Source organism: Hyla sarda, unplaced genomic scaffold (assembly GCF_029499605.1).
Source record: "Hyla sarda isolate aHylSar1 unplaced genomic scaffold, aHylSar1.hap1 scaffold_3336, whole genome shotgun sequence".
In the NCBI taxonomy this organism is placed as follows: Eukaryota; Metazoa; Chordata; class Amphibia; order Anura; family Hylidae; genus Hyla; species Hyla sarda.
Window position 1 is genome coordinate 1 of NW_026610083.1, and position 16,532 is coordinate 16,532.

The 16,532-nt window shown below is 42.5% G+C and overlaps 1 protein-coding gene across 1 annotated transcript; it reads left to right on the forward strand.

Annotated features, from left to right (window-relative positions):
- The first annotated feature begins 8,052 nt into the window (after positions 1-8,052).
- On the forward strand, positions 8,053-15,410 carry LOC130330314 (fibulin-5-like). The gene is made up of 6 exons (XM_056553588.1): positions 8,053-8,255; positions 9,528-9,647; positions 9,835-9,957; positions 11,471-11,597; positions 12,539-12,734; positions 14,824-15,410. The coding sequence occupies exons 1-6, from the start codon at positions 8,057-8,059 to the stop codon at positions 14,983-14,985; spliced, it is 927 nt and encodes a 308-aa protein (XP_056409563.1). The 5' UTR covers positions 8,053-8,056; the 3' UTR covers positions 14,986-15,410.
- Positions 15,411-16,532: the final 1,122 nt, after the last annotated feature.

Below are 16,532 nucleotides of genomic sequence, written 5' to 3' on the forward strand. Positions count from 1 at the left end.
AAGGGGCTGCGGCGGGGTCCGGCCAAAGGGAGGGAGCGACTGGGCTGGGGGGCCCGATCCGAATAATCATCAATATTCATGAAAGTGGGGGAAAGCGAGGTCATAGTCTGGGTCAGTGTTTCCCAACCAGGGGGTGCCTTCAGCTGTTGTAAAACTACAAATCCCAGCATGTCCATTTACTGTCTGGGCATGCTGTGATTTGTAGCCTTATGCCTATCCCTATCTTATATGAAGGATAGCCTTATACCTATCTCTATCTTATATGAAGGATAGCCTTATATCTATCTCTATCTTATATGAAGGATAGCCTTATACCTATCTCTATCTTATATGAAGGATAGTCTTATGCCTATCTCTATCTTATATGAAGGATAGCCTTATACCTATCCCTATCTTAAATGAAGGAAAGCCTTATACCTATCTCTATCTTATATGAAGGAAAGCCTTATACCTATCCCTATCTTATATGAAGGAAAGCCTTATACCTATCCCTATCTTATATGAAGGATAGCCTTATACCTATCTCTATCTTATATGAAGGATAGCCTTATACCTATCTCTATCTTATATGAAGGATAGCCTTATGCCTTTCTCTATCTTATATGAAGGAGCCTTATACCTATCTCTATCTTATATGAAGGATAGCCTTATACCTATCCCTATCTTATATGGAGAATAGCCTTATACCTATCCCTATCTTAAATGAAGGAAAGCCTTATACCTATCTCTATCTTATATGAAGGAAAGCCTTATACCTATCCCTATCTTATATGAAGGAAAGCCTTATACCTATCCCTATCTTATATGAAGGATAGCCTTATGCCTTTCTCTATCTTATATGAAGGAGCCTTATACCTATCTCTATCTTATATGAAGGATAGCCTTATACCTATCTCTATCTTATATGAAGGATAGCCTTATGCCTATCTCTATCTTATATGAAGGATAGCCTTATACCTATCCCTATCTTATATGAAGGAAAGCCTTATACCTATCCCTATCTTATATGAAGGATAGCCTTATACCTATCTCTATCTTATATGAAGGATAGCCTTATACCTATCTCTATCTTATATGAAGGATAGCCTTATGCCTTTCTCTATCTTATATGAAGGAGCCTTATACCTATCACTATCTTATATGGAGAATAGCCTTATACCTATCTCTATCTTATATGAAGGATAGCCTTATGTCTATCCCTATCTTATATGAAGGATAGCCTTATGCCTATCTCTATCTTATATGGAGGATAGCATTATACCTATCTCTATCTTATATGAAGGATAGCCTTATACCTATCCCCATCTTATATGGAGGATAGCATTATACCTATCTCTATCTTATATGAAGGATAGCCTTATACCTATCCCTATCTTATATAAAGGATAGCCTTATACCTATCTCTATCTTATATGAAGGATAACCTTATACCAATCTCTATCTTATATGAAGGATAGCCTTATACCAATCTCTATCTTATATGAAGGATAGCCTTATACCTATCTCTATCTTATATGAAGGATAGCCTTATACCTATTCCTATCTTATATGAAGGATAGCCTTATACCTATCCCTATCTTATATGAAGGATAGCCTTATACCTATCCCCATCTTATATGAAGGATAGCCTTATACCTATCCCTATCTTATATGAAGGATAGCCTTATACCTATCCTATGCTTACACTCCTTCACTGTATTTGCTGCAGCCACTTCTGCAGAAAGGCTATTCCATGCATCCACTACTCTCTCGGTAAAGTAATACCTGATATAAAGCTGCCACCTTTTTACGGCGATGTAGCGATCAAAAAAGTTTTACGTATCTAAAAATGATAACAATAAAAACTACCAGATTTCACGCCCAAAAAAGCAAAAAAAAAAAAGCCTCCAACCCAATTAAGAAAAAAATTAAGTTGTGGGTCTTTGAAGTTGGCGACACAAATATTATTAAACGTTATAGAAATAAAAAAAAAATTTCCATTGTGCCAAACTAGGAAAACTTAAAAATAAATATAATTAAAAAAAAACCTATATAAAACTTTTTGGGATCGCTATAATCACAGACTAAGAATAATTGCCATAAATTTCCAACGCAAAAAGAAAAACATTCTTGTATTTTTTATCTCCCCCCCCCCCCCCCAACAAAAGAAAATTAATAAAATCTACAAAGTATTTAAAAGGAAAAAAATTGCATTTTTTAAGTTGCAATTAGAGACGAGCGAACTTACAGTAAATTCGATTCGTCACAAACTTCTCGGCTCAGCAGTTGATGACTTTTCCTGCATAAATTAGTTCAGCTTTCAGGTGCTCCGGTGGGCTGGAAAAGGTGGATACAGTCCTAGGAGACTCTTTTTTAGGACTGTATCCACCTTTTCCAGCCCATGGGAGCACCGGAAAGCTGAACTAATTTATGCAGGAAAAGTCATCAACCGCCGAGCTGAGAAGTTCATGACAAATCGAATTTACTGTAAGTTCGCTCATCTCTAGTTGCAATTTAAGCATGAAATACGACTTACATACAGACCGCGGCCGCTGCCATGACCCGGAGGGGGCGCCGCAGTCTGTGTCTGGACTTTCCGTCCACGTTCTGGATTAGTACATCTTAACAAAGAGCCAGAAGATCATGTAAAGACGACGGCTACAGATGAACGTGTCTGCTGGCGCGGTGTTCAAAGGCGAACGAGAGGCAATACTGCGCGGTGCGCCTTTTTACCGGGGAGATAAGCTTGTAATATGGCGCCGGCTGTGGGGGAGGGGTTAATGGACCATTCTGCAACTTTCCTAATAGACTTTGTGGTTCAATTAAAGGGGTATTCCAGGAAAAAAACTTTATATATTGCCTTTTTTTATTTTATTTTTTTGTGGCCTAAATTCCGTAATCTCGGTGTGAACCATAGTTGTGGAAAGTTTGTGACTTATCTCAGTATTTATTAGTTTATAAAAACTGCACAGAAGTGAATGTTTACTCCAAACTTCAGATTAAAGGGGCACTCCCATGGAAAAACTTTTTTTATTTTATTTATTTATTTATTTTTTAATCAACTGCCTCCAGAAAGTTAAACAGATTTGTAAATTACTTCTATAAAAAAATCTCAATCCTTCCAGTACTTATCAGCTGCTGAAGTTGACTTGTTCTTTTCTGTCTAACTGCTCTCTGCTGACACCTCTGTCTGTCTCGAGAACTGTCCAGAGTAGAAGCGAATCCCCATAGCAAACCTCTTATGCTCCTAACAGTTTCTGAGACAGACAGAGATGTCAGCAGAGAGCACTGTTGTCAGACAGAAAAGAAACAACTCAACTTCAGCAGCTGATAACTATTGGAAGGATTAAGATTTTGTAATAGAAGTAATTTACAAATCTGTTTAACTTTCTGGAGCCAGTTAATCTAAAAAAAAAAAAAAAAGTTTTTTCCTGGAATACCCCTTTAATGGACCATTCTGTAACTTTTCTAATAGACTTTGTACCTGCTCATTGTCGCCCCCTGTGGGGTGAAATAATCCTGATCCAGTGACCTTGTCCTCATTGTATCTTAGTCTTGTGTGGGAATCTGTTGTTGCCAATATTAGGAGTAACATCTGTGATAATAGACGAGCCCCAGAGATTACATTGTCATCCCATGTTCCAGACTGATCGCCGTCCCCACCTACACATCCCCCCCCCCCCCACGCTCCTGCACAGATCATCATTGTCCTCCCTTATTTATACAACTACAGAATAGTAATACCGTATAATGGAGTCATGTAAACCGCAATATGATATTAACATTAAGTGGGAACAAACTCTGCATAACAGAGGAAAATATAAGAATCATTGTAGTATATCTTATAAGAGAAAATTATCAGAGTCCTCCCCAATATCCTGTACTGATCCTGAGTTATATCCTGTATTATACTCCAGAGCTGTACTCACTATTCTGCTGGTGAGGTCACTGTGTACATACATTACATTACTTATCCTGTACTGATCCTGAGTTATATCCTGTATTATACTCCAGAGCTGTACTCACTATTCTGCTGGTGAGATCACTGTGTACATACATTACATTACTTATCCTGTACTGATCCTGAGTTATATCCTGTATTATACCCCAGAGCTGTACTCACTATTCTGCTGGTGAGATCACTGTGTACATACATTACATTACTTATCCTGTACTGATCCTGAGTTATATCCTGTATTATACTCCAGAGCTGTACTCACTATTCTGCTGGTGAGATCACTGTGTACATACATTACATTACTTATCCTGTACTGATCCTGAGTTATATCCTGTATTATACTCCAGAGCTGCACTCACTATTCTGCTGGTGAGATCACTGTGTACATACATTACATTACTTATCCTGTACTGATCCTGAGTTATATCCTGTATTATACTCCAGAGCTGCACTCTCTATTCTGCTGGTGAGGTCACTGTGTACATACATTACATTACTTATCCTGTACTGATCCTGAGTTATATCCTGTATTATACTCCAGAGCTGTACTCACTATTCTGCTGGTGAGATCACTGTGTACATACATTACATTACTTATCCTGTACTGATCCTGAGTTATATCCTGTATTATACTCCAGAGCTGTACTCACTATTCTGCTGGTGAGGTCACTGTGTACATACATTACATTACTTATCCTGTACTGATCCTGAGTTATATCCTGTATTATACTCCAGAGCTGTACTCACTATTCTGCTGGTGAGATCACTGTGTACATACATTACATTACTTATCCTGTACTGATCCTGAGTTATATCCTGTATTATACCCCAGAGCTGTACTCACTATTCTGCTGGTGAGATCACTGTGTACATACATTACATTACTTATCCTGTACTGATCCTGAGTTATATCCTGTATTATACTCCAGAGCTGTTCTCACTATTCTGCTGGTGAGGTCACTGTGTACATACATTACATTACTTATCCTGTACTGATCCTGAGTTATATCCTGTATTATACCCCAGAGCTGTACTCACTATTCTGCTGGTGAGGTCACTGTGTACATACATTACATTACTTATCCTGTACTGATCCTGAGTTATATCCTGTATTATACTCCAGAGCTGTACTCACTATTCTGCTGGTGAGGTCACTGTTTACATACATTACATTACTTATCCTGTACTGATCCTGAGTTATATCCTGTATTATACTCCAGAGCTGTACTCACTATTCTGCTGGTGAGGTCACTGTGTACATACATTACATTACTTATCCTGTACTGATCCTGAGTTATATCCTGTATTATACTCCAGAGCTGTACTCACTATTCTGCTGGTGAGGTCACTGTGTACATACATTACATTACTTATCCTGTACTGATCCTGAGTTATATCCTGTATTATACTCCAGAGCTGTACTCTCTATTCTGCTGGTGAGGTCACTGTGTACATACATTACATTACTTATCCTGTACTGATCCTGAGTTATATCCTGTATTATACTCCAGAGCTGTACTCACTATTCTGCTGGTGAGATCACTGTGTACATACATTACATTACTTATCCTGTACTGATCCTGAGTTATATCCTGTATTATACTCCAGAGCTGTACTCACTATTCTGCTGGTGAGGTCACTGTGTACATACATTACATTACTTATCCTGTACTGATCCTGAGTTATATCCTGTATTATACTCCAGAGCTGTACTCACTATTCTGCTGGTGAGATCACTGTGTACATACATTACATTACTTATCCTGTACTGATCCTGAGTTATATCCTGTATTATACCCCAGAGCTGTACTCACTATTCTGCTGGTGAGATCACTGTGTACATACATTACATTACTTATCCTGTACTGATCCTGAGTTATAGCCTGTATTATACTCCAGAGCTGTTCTCACTATTCTGCTGGTGAGGTCACTGTGTACATACATTACATTACTTATCCTGTACTGATCCTGAGTTATATCCTGTATTATACCCCAGAGCTGTACTCACTATTATGCTGGTGAGGTCACTGTGTACATACATTACATTACTTATCCTGTACTGATCCTGAGTTATATCCTGTATTATACTCCAGAGCTGTACTCACTATTCTGCTGGTGAGGTCACTGTGTACATACATTACATTACTTATCCTGTACTGATCCTGAGTTATATCCTGTATTATACTCCAGAGCTGTACTCACTATTCTGCTGGTGAGGTCACTGTGTACATACATTACATTACTGATCCTGTACTGATCCTGAGTTATATCCTGACTCATCACATGTAAATTCTTGTATCATTCGCTTTGTCTATTGTAATGTTCATGTTGTTCCTCACTTTTACCACTAGATGGAGCTTTCCACCACGGATCGGATGTAATACTGACATTTACCTGTATATATTGACTTTACTATGAAGTTGAATTTTTCTTCATTATTTACTGTTTGTGTTTTTTCCTCTTCTACATTAATACCCAGACTCGGTAAAGATTTAGCTATCCTCTAAACATCTGATCATTGATCACTTTTACTGTGTTTATAATGTAATATTAGGGGTTTTGCATTTCTTGTTACATAGAAACGAAGCGTTATTATTGTTAATTGTAACTTTCTACTTCGCGTCTCATTTCCTTCTGATTTTCAAGATCTCTGCTTGCTGTCAGCAATAAAAACACGAGTGCTGCTGAGGCATATAGCGCACAGAGAACGGTCTAGTCTGATGCATTGTAACAAACCCTCAGCTGTGAGAAGTTTTAGGTCTGCAGGAACTATTTGTTGACTGCAGGTCGATTAGAAAGTACAGCGATAGGGATTTATTTATATCAGTGGTTTCCAAACTGTGGGGCTCCAGATGTTGAAAAACTACAACTCCCAGCATGTGCAGACAGCTGAAGGCCGGCGTTTCCCAACGAGTGTGCCTCCAGCTGTTGCAAAACTGCAACTCACAGCATGTGCGGACAGCTGAAGGCCGGTGTTTCCCAACGAGTGTGCCTCCAGCTGTTGCAAAACTACAGCTCCCAGCATGTGCAGACAGCTTAAGGCCGGTGTTTCCCAACGAGTGTGCCTCCAGCTGTTGCAAAACTACAACTCCCAGCATGTGCAGACAGCTGAAGGCCGGTGTTTCCCAACGAGTGTGCCTCCAGCTGTTGCAAAACTACAACTCCCAGCATGTGCAAACAGCTGAAGGCCGTTGTTTCCCGACGAGTGTGCCTCCAGCTTTTGCAAAAGTACAACTCACAGCATGTGCAGACAGCTGAAGGCCGGTGTTTCCCAACGAGTGTGCCTCCAGCTGTTGCAAAACTAAAACTCCCAGCATGTGCAGACAGCTGAAGGCCGGCGTTTCCCAACGAGTGTGCCTCCAGCTGTTGCAAAACTACAGCTCCCAGCATGTGCAGACAGCTGAAGGCCGGTGTTTCCCAACGAGTGTGCCTCCAGCTGTTGCAAAACTGCAACTCCCAGCATGTGCAGACAGCTGAAGGCTGGTGTTTCCCAATGAGTGTGCCTCCAGCTGTTGCAAAACTACAACTCCCAGCATGTGCAGACAGCTGAAGGCCGGTGTTTCCCAACGAGTGTGCCTCCAGCTGTTGCAAAACTACAACTCCCAGCATGTGCAGACAGCTGAAGGCCGGTATTTCCCAACGAGTGTGCCTCCAGCTGTTGCAAAACTACAACTCCCAGCATGTGCAGACAGCTGAAGGCCGGTGTTTCCCAACGAGTGTGCCTCCAGCTGTTGCAAAACTACAACTCCCAGCATGTGCAGACAGCTGAAGGCCGGTGTTTCCCAACGAGTGTGCCTCCAGCTGTTGCAAAACTACAACTCCCACCATGTGCAGACAGCTGAAGGCCGGCATTTCCCAACGAGTGTGCCTCCAGCTGTTGCAAAACTACAACTCCCAGCATGTGCAGACAGCTGAAGGCTGGTGTTTCCCAACGAGTGCGCCTCCAGCTGTTGCAAAACTGCAACTCCCAGCATGTGCAGACAGCTGAAGGCCGGCGTTTCCCAATGAGTGTGATTCCAGCTGTTGCAAAACTACAACTCCCAGCATGCCCGGACAGCCGTTGGCTGTCCGGGCATGCTGGGAGTTGTAGTTTTGCAACAGCTGGAGGCCCACACTTCAATGGTAATCCCCATGATAATTGGATACAATATGGCAATGAAGACTTCCAATAGCCAATGTTACTTTGTGTCTTATTCCGCAGACATAGACGAATGCCGCTACGGATACTGCCAGCAACTATGCGCCAACGTGCCAGGATCCTATTCTTGCACTTGTAACCCGGGGTTTGTGCTGAATTCAGATGAAAGGTCGTGCCAAGGTATGTGGCGGGGGTAGAGCGCACCCCGGCATCGGCCCTGCCCCATGTTATCTCAGGGATTACGAGGATTGCCATTTCCAGCTCGTTACGTTACGAGGAGCTGTTTGCAGCGTCCTCACCCCATTGAGCTGCTGTAGCCCTGATTTGGAGTTAAAGGGGTACTCCACTGGAAAACATTTTTTTTTAAATCAACTGGTGCCAGAAAGTTAAACAGATTTAAAAAAAATCTTTATCCTTCCAGTACTTATTAGCTGCTGTATGCTCCACAGGAAGTTCTTTTCTTTTTGAATTTCCTATCTAGTCTGACCACAGTGCTCTCTGCTGACACCTCTGTCCATATCAGGAACTGTCCAGAGCAGGAGAGGTTTGCTATGGGGATTTGCTTCTACTCTGGACAGTTCCTAAAATGGACAGAGGTGTCAGCAGAGAGCACTGTGGTGAGACTGGAAAGGAAATTCAAAAAGAAAAGAACTTCCTGTGGAGCATACAGCAGCTGATAAGTACTGGAAGGATTAAGATTTTTAAATAGAAGTAATTTACAAATCTCTTTAACTTTCTGGCACCAGTTGATTTAGAATTTTTTTTTTCCCAGTGGAGTACCCCTTTAAAGAGGTACTCTGGGGAACTAAACCCATAGCCTATCCTTTCCCTCTCATCAACCTATTTAAGGGTCTATCATTCATTAGCTATATGGTTGTCACTTTCATGCATGAAGTGAGGGAATGACATCATCCAGTCATCCACTCTGTCTCTGTCCAAATCCCTCTCTGAAAGCAGCCCCCACCCTGATGATAGAGAGAGACAGACCATGTGGTTTCTGCCCTGCACTGATGAGTCATGCTCTCTCTAGTGCTGAGACCTGAGAGGTGTGTGTGCAGCCTCAGCCAATCAGGCACTGAACCACTCTCTGCTGCTCAGAGCAGGAGGGTGGGGGCTGCTCTCAGAGAGTGAGCTGGCTGGCAGAGCAGAGCTGCAATGATTGCTGGGAGATGTGGACAAGGGGAGCGAAGAATGGCAAAGAATATGAAGCAGCCAGAGAAGACAACAGGGGCCACATAAGCCATGCATATCAGGCAGGAATGTTTACAGGGAACATATCCAGATGGTGTGGTGGCTTTGGAGCTTTAGATATACTTCCCTGGAGTACCCCTTTAACATTTGGGGTTCACTATATGGGCTGTACAGGGGGGGGGGGGGGGAGCAGTCAGAACTGCTGCAGTGTTGTTAGATTGGGGGGTCCTGTATATTGACAACCCCTATATCTGATTCCAGACGTGGATGAATGCACCACGGAGAACCCCTGCGTTCAGAGCTGCGTGAACACATACGGATCCTATCTGTGCCGCTGTGATCCGGGCTACGAGCTGGAAGAGGACGGCGTCAGCTGCAACGGTAAATACGGCGCTGGGGTCAATTCTATTAGGAGGTAAAAGGGTTAACCCTAACCCCCCCCCCCCCCCCCCAATAAGTCTGAAACTTATTGCAACATTGATGCTACAAGGTCACTGGGATGATGGAGGTCATGGGACTGTTGTATTGTCCTAAATAACTTTATTTTCATGTTCTCTTTTACTCTCAGACATGGACGAGTGCAGCGTCTCCGAATTCCTCTGTCAGCATGAATGTGTCAATCAGCCCGGATCTTACTACTGCAGCTGCCCGCCGGGGTACTCCCTGCTGGATGACGCCAGAACATGTCAGGGTGAGATCCTCCGAGCTTTGGCTTCTTGGTAGAAAAAGGCTGTCCGGGCATGCTGGGAGTTGTAGTTTTGCAACAGCTGGAGGCACCCTGATTGAGAAACAGGGTCGGGATATATAGTATTTGCACACCTCCCCTTCAGCTCTATCTGTATACTTCTGCTATCTCTATGGGATCAGGATATATAGTAGTTATACACCTCCCCTCCAGCTCTATCTGTATACTGCTGCTATCTCTATGGGATTAGGATATATAGTAGTTATACACCTCCCCTCCAGCTCTATATGTATACTGCTGCTGCTATCTCTACAGGGTCAGAATATATAGTAATTATACACCTCTCCTCCTGCTCTATCTGTATACTGCTGCTATCTCTATGGGATAAAGATATATAGTAGATCAGTGGTCTCCAACCTGCGGACCTCCAGATGTTGCAAAACTACAATTTCCAGCATGCCCGGACAGCCAACGGCTGTCCGGGCATGCTGGGAGTTGTAGTTTTGCAACATCTGGAGGTCTGCAGGTTGAAGACCACTGTAGTAGATCTACATCTCCCCTCCAGCTCTATCTGTATACTGCTGCTATTTCTATGGGATCAGAATATAAAGTAGTTATACATCTTCCTTCTAGCTCTATATTCTGATCCCATAGAAATAGCAGCAGTATACAGATAGAGCTGGAAGGAAGATGTATAACTACTTTATATTCTGATTCCATAGAAATAGCAGCAGTATGCAGATAAAGTAGTTATACATCTTCCTTCCAGCTCTATCTGTATACTGCTGCTATTTCTATGGGATCAGAGTATAAAGTAGTTATACATCTTCCTTCCAGCTCTATCTGTATACTGCTGCTATTTCTATGGGATCAGAGTATAAAGTAGTTATACATCTTCCTTCCAGCTCTATCTGTATACTGCTGCTATTTCTATGGGATCAGAGTATAAAGTAGTTATACACCTTCCTTCTAGCTCTATCTGTATACTGCTGCTGCTACCTCCCATAAGACTGTATTCACACATTGCATTTTTAGCTCAAAGTTTTAGCTGTTTTTGCAGGGAAAAATGGTGGTTATCACGGTAAAACAATGTCATTTTATTGTGATTTGGTAAAAAGTGCTGCAAAACCAGCCAAATATAAGTAAAAATATATGAAAAATGTGATTAAATTCAGTGTGTGAACACAGACTAAAGTCTTCAAATCTTCATAAAACATTATTGGTCAAATCACTTTATCCTCATGGTAATAAAAAAGTGCACTTTGAGAAAACACATTAAAACTGCACGTATTGTGAACTGACTCCAACCCACTTATGACCCTAATCAGTTCACCCGGGTGACCTCCAGCACTAGCAGCCTAATTGGATGACCAGGTGCAGTGATCAGACACCACTCCCTCTCTGTAAATTTAGAGCTAATTTAGTACAGGGGTTGAGACTCTTTACTGGGTCCTGCAGCCCCCCTCGTTCTGTTCCTCTGCTCATAGATTGTTCACTATCATTTGCACTTGTCTTTCAGACATTGACGAGTGCGACACGAGGAACAACACCTGCACCGGGCAGCAGACCTGCTTCAATATCCCGGGAGGCTATCACTGCTTAGATCCTGTGCGCTGCGACGAGCCGTACATCCAGCTCCAAGACAGGTACATGTGTATATATATATATGCAGATAAGGTCAGGCTGCTCACCACTCTCGCGTTTGCTGCACTATCTCGTGCTACGGACACCGGTACCGCTCCCGGCTTGGTAGAAATCACACAGAAAAGAAAACGTCCGGCACTCAGGAAGATGCAGGTAAAACTTGTCAATGGCTTTATTCACACGCTTAGGCAGGACACAATCTGTGTCCTGCCTAAGCGTGTGAATAAAGCCATTGACAAGTTTTACCTGCATCTTCCTGAGTGCCGGACGTTTTCTTTTCTGTGTGATATATATATATATATATATATATATCACACAGAAAAGAAAACGTCCGGCACTCAGGAAGATGCAGGTAAAACTTGTCAATGGCTTTATTCACACGCTTAGGCAGGACACAATCTGTGTCCTGCCTAAGCGTGTGAATAAAGCCATTGACAAGTTTTACCTGCATCTTCCTGAGTGCCGGACGTTTTCTTTTCTGTGTGATATATATATATATATATATATATATATATATATATATATATATATATATATATACACAGTGTCCAAGGGCCCGGCCTGACGAGACCTTATCCTGCTTTATTTATTGTCATATAAGGAATTAAAAACCTATAAATGTCTGATTGGGGGGTGTCTGACCTGCTTTGGGGGGGGGGGGGGGGGGGGGTGTCTGACCTGCTTTGGGGGGGGGGGGGGGTGTCTGACCTGCTTTGGGGGGGGGGGGGGGTTGGTGTCTGACCTGCTTTGGGGGGGTGGGTGGTAGGGGGGGTGTCTGACCTGCTTTGGGGGTGTCTGACCTGCTTTGGGGGGGGGGGGGGTTGGTGTCTGACCTGCTTTTGGGGGGTCTGACCTTCTTTGGGGGGGTGGGTGGTAGGGGGGGTTGGTGTCTGACCTGCTTTGGGTCTATTGGTCGTCACGTTACGTCTTGTATTTGCTGTAGCCGGTGTATGTGTCCCGTGGAGAACCCAACGTGCCGGGACCAGCCCTTCACCATCGTCCACAGACACATGGACATCGTGTCTAACAGCAGAGTCCCCGCGGACATCTTCCAGATGCAGGCGACCAGCCGCTACCCCGGAGTCTACTACATCTTCCAGATCAAATCCGGAAATGAGGGCAGAGAATTCTACATGAGGGTAAGGAGGCCCTGTGTCCTACTACAACCCCCAACATCTCTACAATATAATTCTATTGTACCCTATATACCAAACACTACAACCCCCAACATATCTATAATATAATTCTATTGTACCCTATATACCGAACATTACAACCCCCAACATCTCTATAATATTCTATTGTACCCTATATACTGAACACTACAACCCCCAACATCACTATAATATAATTCTATTGTACCCTATATACCGAACACTACAACCCCCAACATCACTATAATATAATTCTATTGTACCCTATATACTGAACACTACAACCCCCAACATATCTATAATATAATTCTATCGTACCCTATATACCGAATACTACAACCCCCAACATCACTATAATATAATTCTATTGTACCCTATATACTGAACACTACAACCCCCAACATCACTATAATATAATTCTATTGTACCCTATATACCGAACACTACAACCCCCAACATCACTATAATATAATTCTATTGTACCCTATATACTGAACACTACAACCCCCAACATATCTATAATATAATTCTATCGTACCCTATATACCGAATACTACAACCCCCAACATCACTATAATATAATTCTATTGTACCCTATATACTGAACACTACAACCCCCAACATCACTATAATATAAATCTATTGTACCCTGTATGCTGAACACTACAACCTGTGAACACGCGCTGAGCCGGATCTACTATTGTTTTTGATGCATTTACTGTTTCTATTGGACGGATGCTCCGATATATACATGTAGGACGGCGACCTGATCTGAACATTTTTAATATATAGTTTTTTATATAAAATATACATTTTTTTTATATAATATATACTTTTTTATATAATATATACTTTTTTATATAATATATACTTTTTTTTATATAATATATACATTTTTGATACATTATTGCTGCTTTTTAGAGCTGAGTGAACTTACAGTAAATTGGCTCGCAGCTCGGCTGTTGATTACTTTAGTCTGCGTAAATTAGTTCAGCTTTCCAAGGGCTCTGGTTGCCTGGAAAAGGTGGATATAGAGCTAGGAAACCTAAGACTGTCATCCCGGACTTTTCCAGGCAAGCAGAGCCCTTGGAAAGCTGAATTAATTTACACAGAACAGCCGAGCTGCGAGGTTCGCTACAAGACAATTTACTGTAAGTTCGCTCAGCTCTATTGCTTTTATTTAAATATAACCACAGCACGTCGCCCCCGCCCCCGCTATGCAAGTCTATGGGAGGGGGCGTGACAGTAGTCACGCCCCCTCCCATAGACTTGCATAGCGGGGGCGGGGCATGATGTCACATGGGGCGGAGTCGTAACCTCAAGATTGTGGAGGTCCTCAGCGGTCAGACATCTTATCTTGTATCCTTTGGATAGGGGATAAGATGTCTTAGGGCCAGAATACACCTTTAAAGGGATACTTAAAGGGGTACTCCGGTGCCAGAAAGTTAAACAGATTTGTAAATGACTTCTATTAAAAATTCTTAATCCTTCCAGTACTTATTAGCTGCTGAATACTACAGGGGAAATTATTTTCTTTTTGGAACACAGAGCTCTCTGCTGACATCGCGACCACAGTGCTCTCTGCTGACATCTCTGACCATTTTTAGGAACTGTCCAGAGCAGCGTATGTTTGCTATGGGGATTTTCTCCTACTCTGGACAGTTCTCAAAATGGACAGAGGTGTCAGCAGAGAGCACTGTGCTCATGATGTCAGCAGAGAGCACTGTGTTCCAAATGGAAACAAATTTCCTCTGTAGTATACAGCAGCTAATAAGTACTGGAAGGATTAAGATTTTTTAATAGAAGTGATTTACAAATCTGTTTAACTTTCTGGCACCAGTTGATTTAAATAAAAATAAAAATTCCACTGGAGTTCCCCTTTAAGCCTATTAAAAGCTACATTTTAATGGTTCACTTTATAGCCACAATTTTCCATATTCTCTTGGGAGACCTAAATATCATCGCTTGCTTTCAGTGAATTGCACCTTCCTCTTCTGTCCTATTTCCAGCTCTTCTATTATTGGCGACATTCATCACCCTCCGGACTTTACTGACATTTTGTTTCTCACCTCAGCAAACTGGACCCATTAGCGCCACCCTGGTGATGACCCGACCCATCAAGGGGCCCCGCGACCTGACCCTGGACCTGGAGATGGTATCTGTGAACACTGTGGTGAACTTCCGAGGCAGCTCCATCATCCGGCTGAGGATATTTGTTTCTCCGCACTCCTTCTGAGCCAACACGTCGTCATCATCGTCATCGTCATCATCATCATCATCGTCGTCGTCGTCGTCGTGTAGCAGTATCTCCCCCCTCCTCCATCCCTGATGCACAGGCCTTTGTGAACGCTCCCCTATAGATCCGCTCCTGTACATCACCCAGGGTAACGCAGACCGGCCTAGGCCGGGAAATTGTTCCAATTTGAAAAAAAATAAAATAAAAATCCGGGGCCACAATAATTTGCAGTTATCATTTTGCGCACATCTGCGCCTTATACGTTGGTCGCGATCTTTGCATCATGGTAAATAGCGCGGCCCGGGCTCTGCTGCATCAGGGGAAGGGGATTTATTTAAGCAAATATACATTTTGAATGTTTTTGTTTACTTGGATAAAGAAAATGTAATTTTAACGTTTTGGATTTTTTTATTTTAATTTTTTGCTCTTTTTTTTTTTGTTTGTGTTGAGAATTTCATTTAATAAAAATGTTTTGGAAATACAGACGTGTAAAGGGCGAATGATGATGCTTCTTATACATGACTTGTGGTCTGCCCCCTGCTGGTCTTTTGTGGTGAGTTCCCCATGACAACTCTATAGTGTCACTGCTCTTACTGTAAAGAATCCCCTTCTGTGCTGATGTAAAAACATTCTGTTTTCTATGCAGGGCCGGCTCCACCTATAGGCAAAATAGGCAGCCGCCTAGAACACCCTCTTGATGGGGGCAACGCTCTGCCCTCCACAAGAAAGTTATTCCTCCAGGTCCTGACAGACTCTAAGCTGTCACCCCAGTAGTAAGGAGATTACATGAGGAGGAGGTTTGTTACAATGTGCCACCCCAGTAGTAAGGAGATTACATAAGGTGGAGGTTTGTTACAGTGTGTCACCCCAGTAGTAAGGAGATTACATGAGGAGGAGGTTTGTTACAGTGTGTCACCCCAGTACTAAGGTGATTACATGAGGAGGAGGTTTGTTACAGTGTGTCACCCCAGTAGTAAGGAGATTACATGAGGAGGAGGTTTGTTACAGTGTGTCACCCCAGTAGTAAGGTGATTACATGAGGAGGAGGTTTGTTACAGTGTGTCACCCCAGTAATAAGGAGATTACATGAGGATTGTTACAGTGTGTCACATCAGTAGTAAGGAGATTACATGAGGAGGAGGTTTGTTACAGTGTGTCATCCCAGTAGTAAGGAGATTACATGAGGAGGAGGTTTGTTACAGTGTGTCACCCCAGTAGTAAGGAGATTACATGAGGAGGGGGTTTGTTACAGTGTGTCATCCCAGTAGTAAGGAGATTACATGAGAAGGGTTGTTACAGTGTGTCATCCCAGTAGTAAGGAGATTACATGAGGAGGGGGTTTGTTACAGTGTGTCATCCCAGTAGTAAGGAGATTACATGAGGAGGAGGTTTGTTACAGTGTGTCACCCCAGTAGTAAGGAGATTACATGAGGAGGAGGTTTGTTACAGTGTGTCACCCCAGTAATAAGGAGATTACATGAGGATTGTTACAGTGTGTCACATCAGTAGTAAGGAGATTACATGAGGAGGAGGTTTGTTACAGTGTG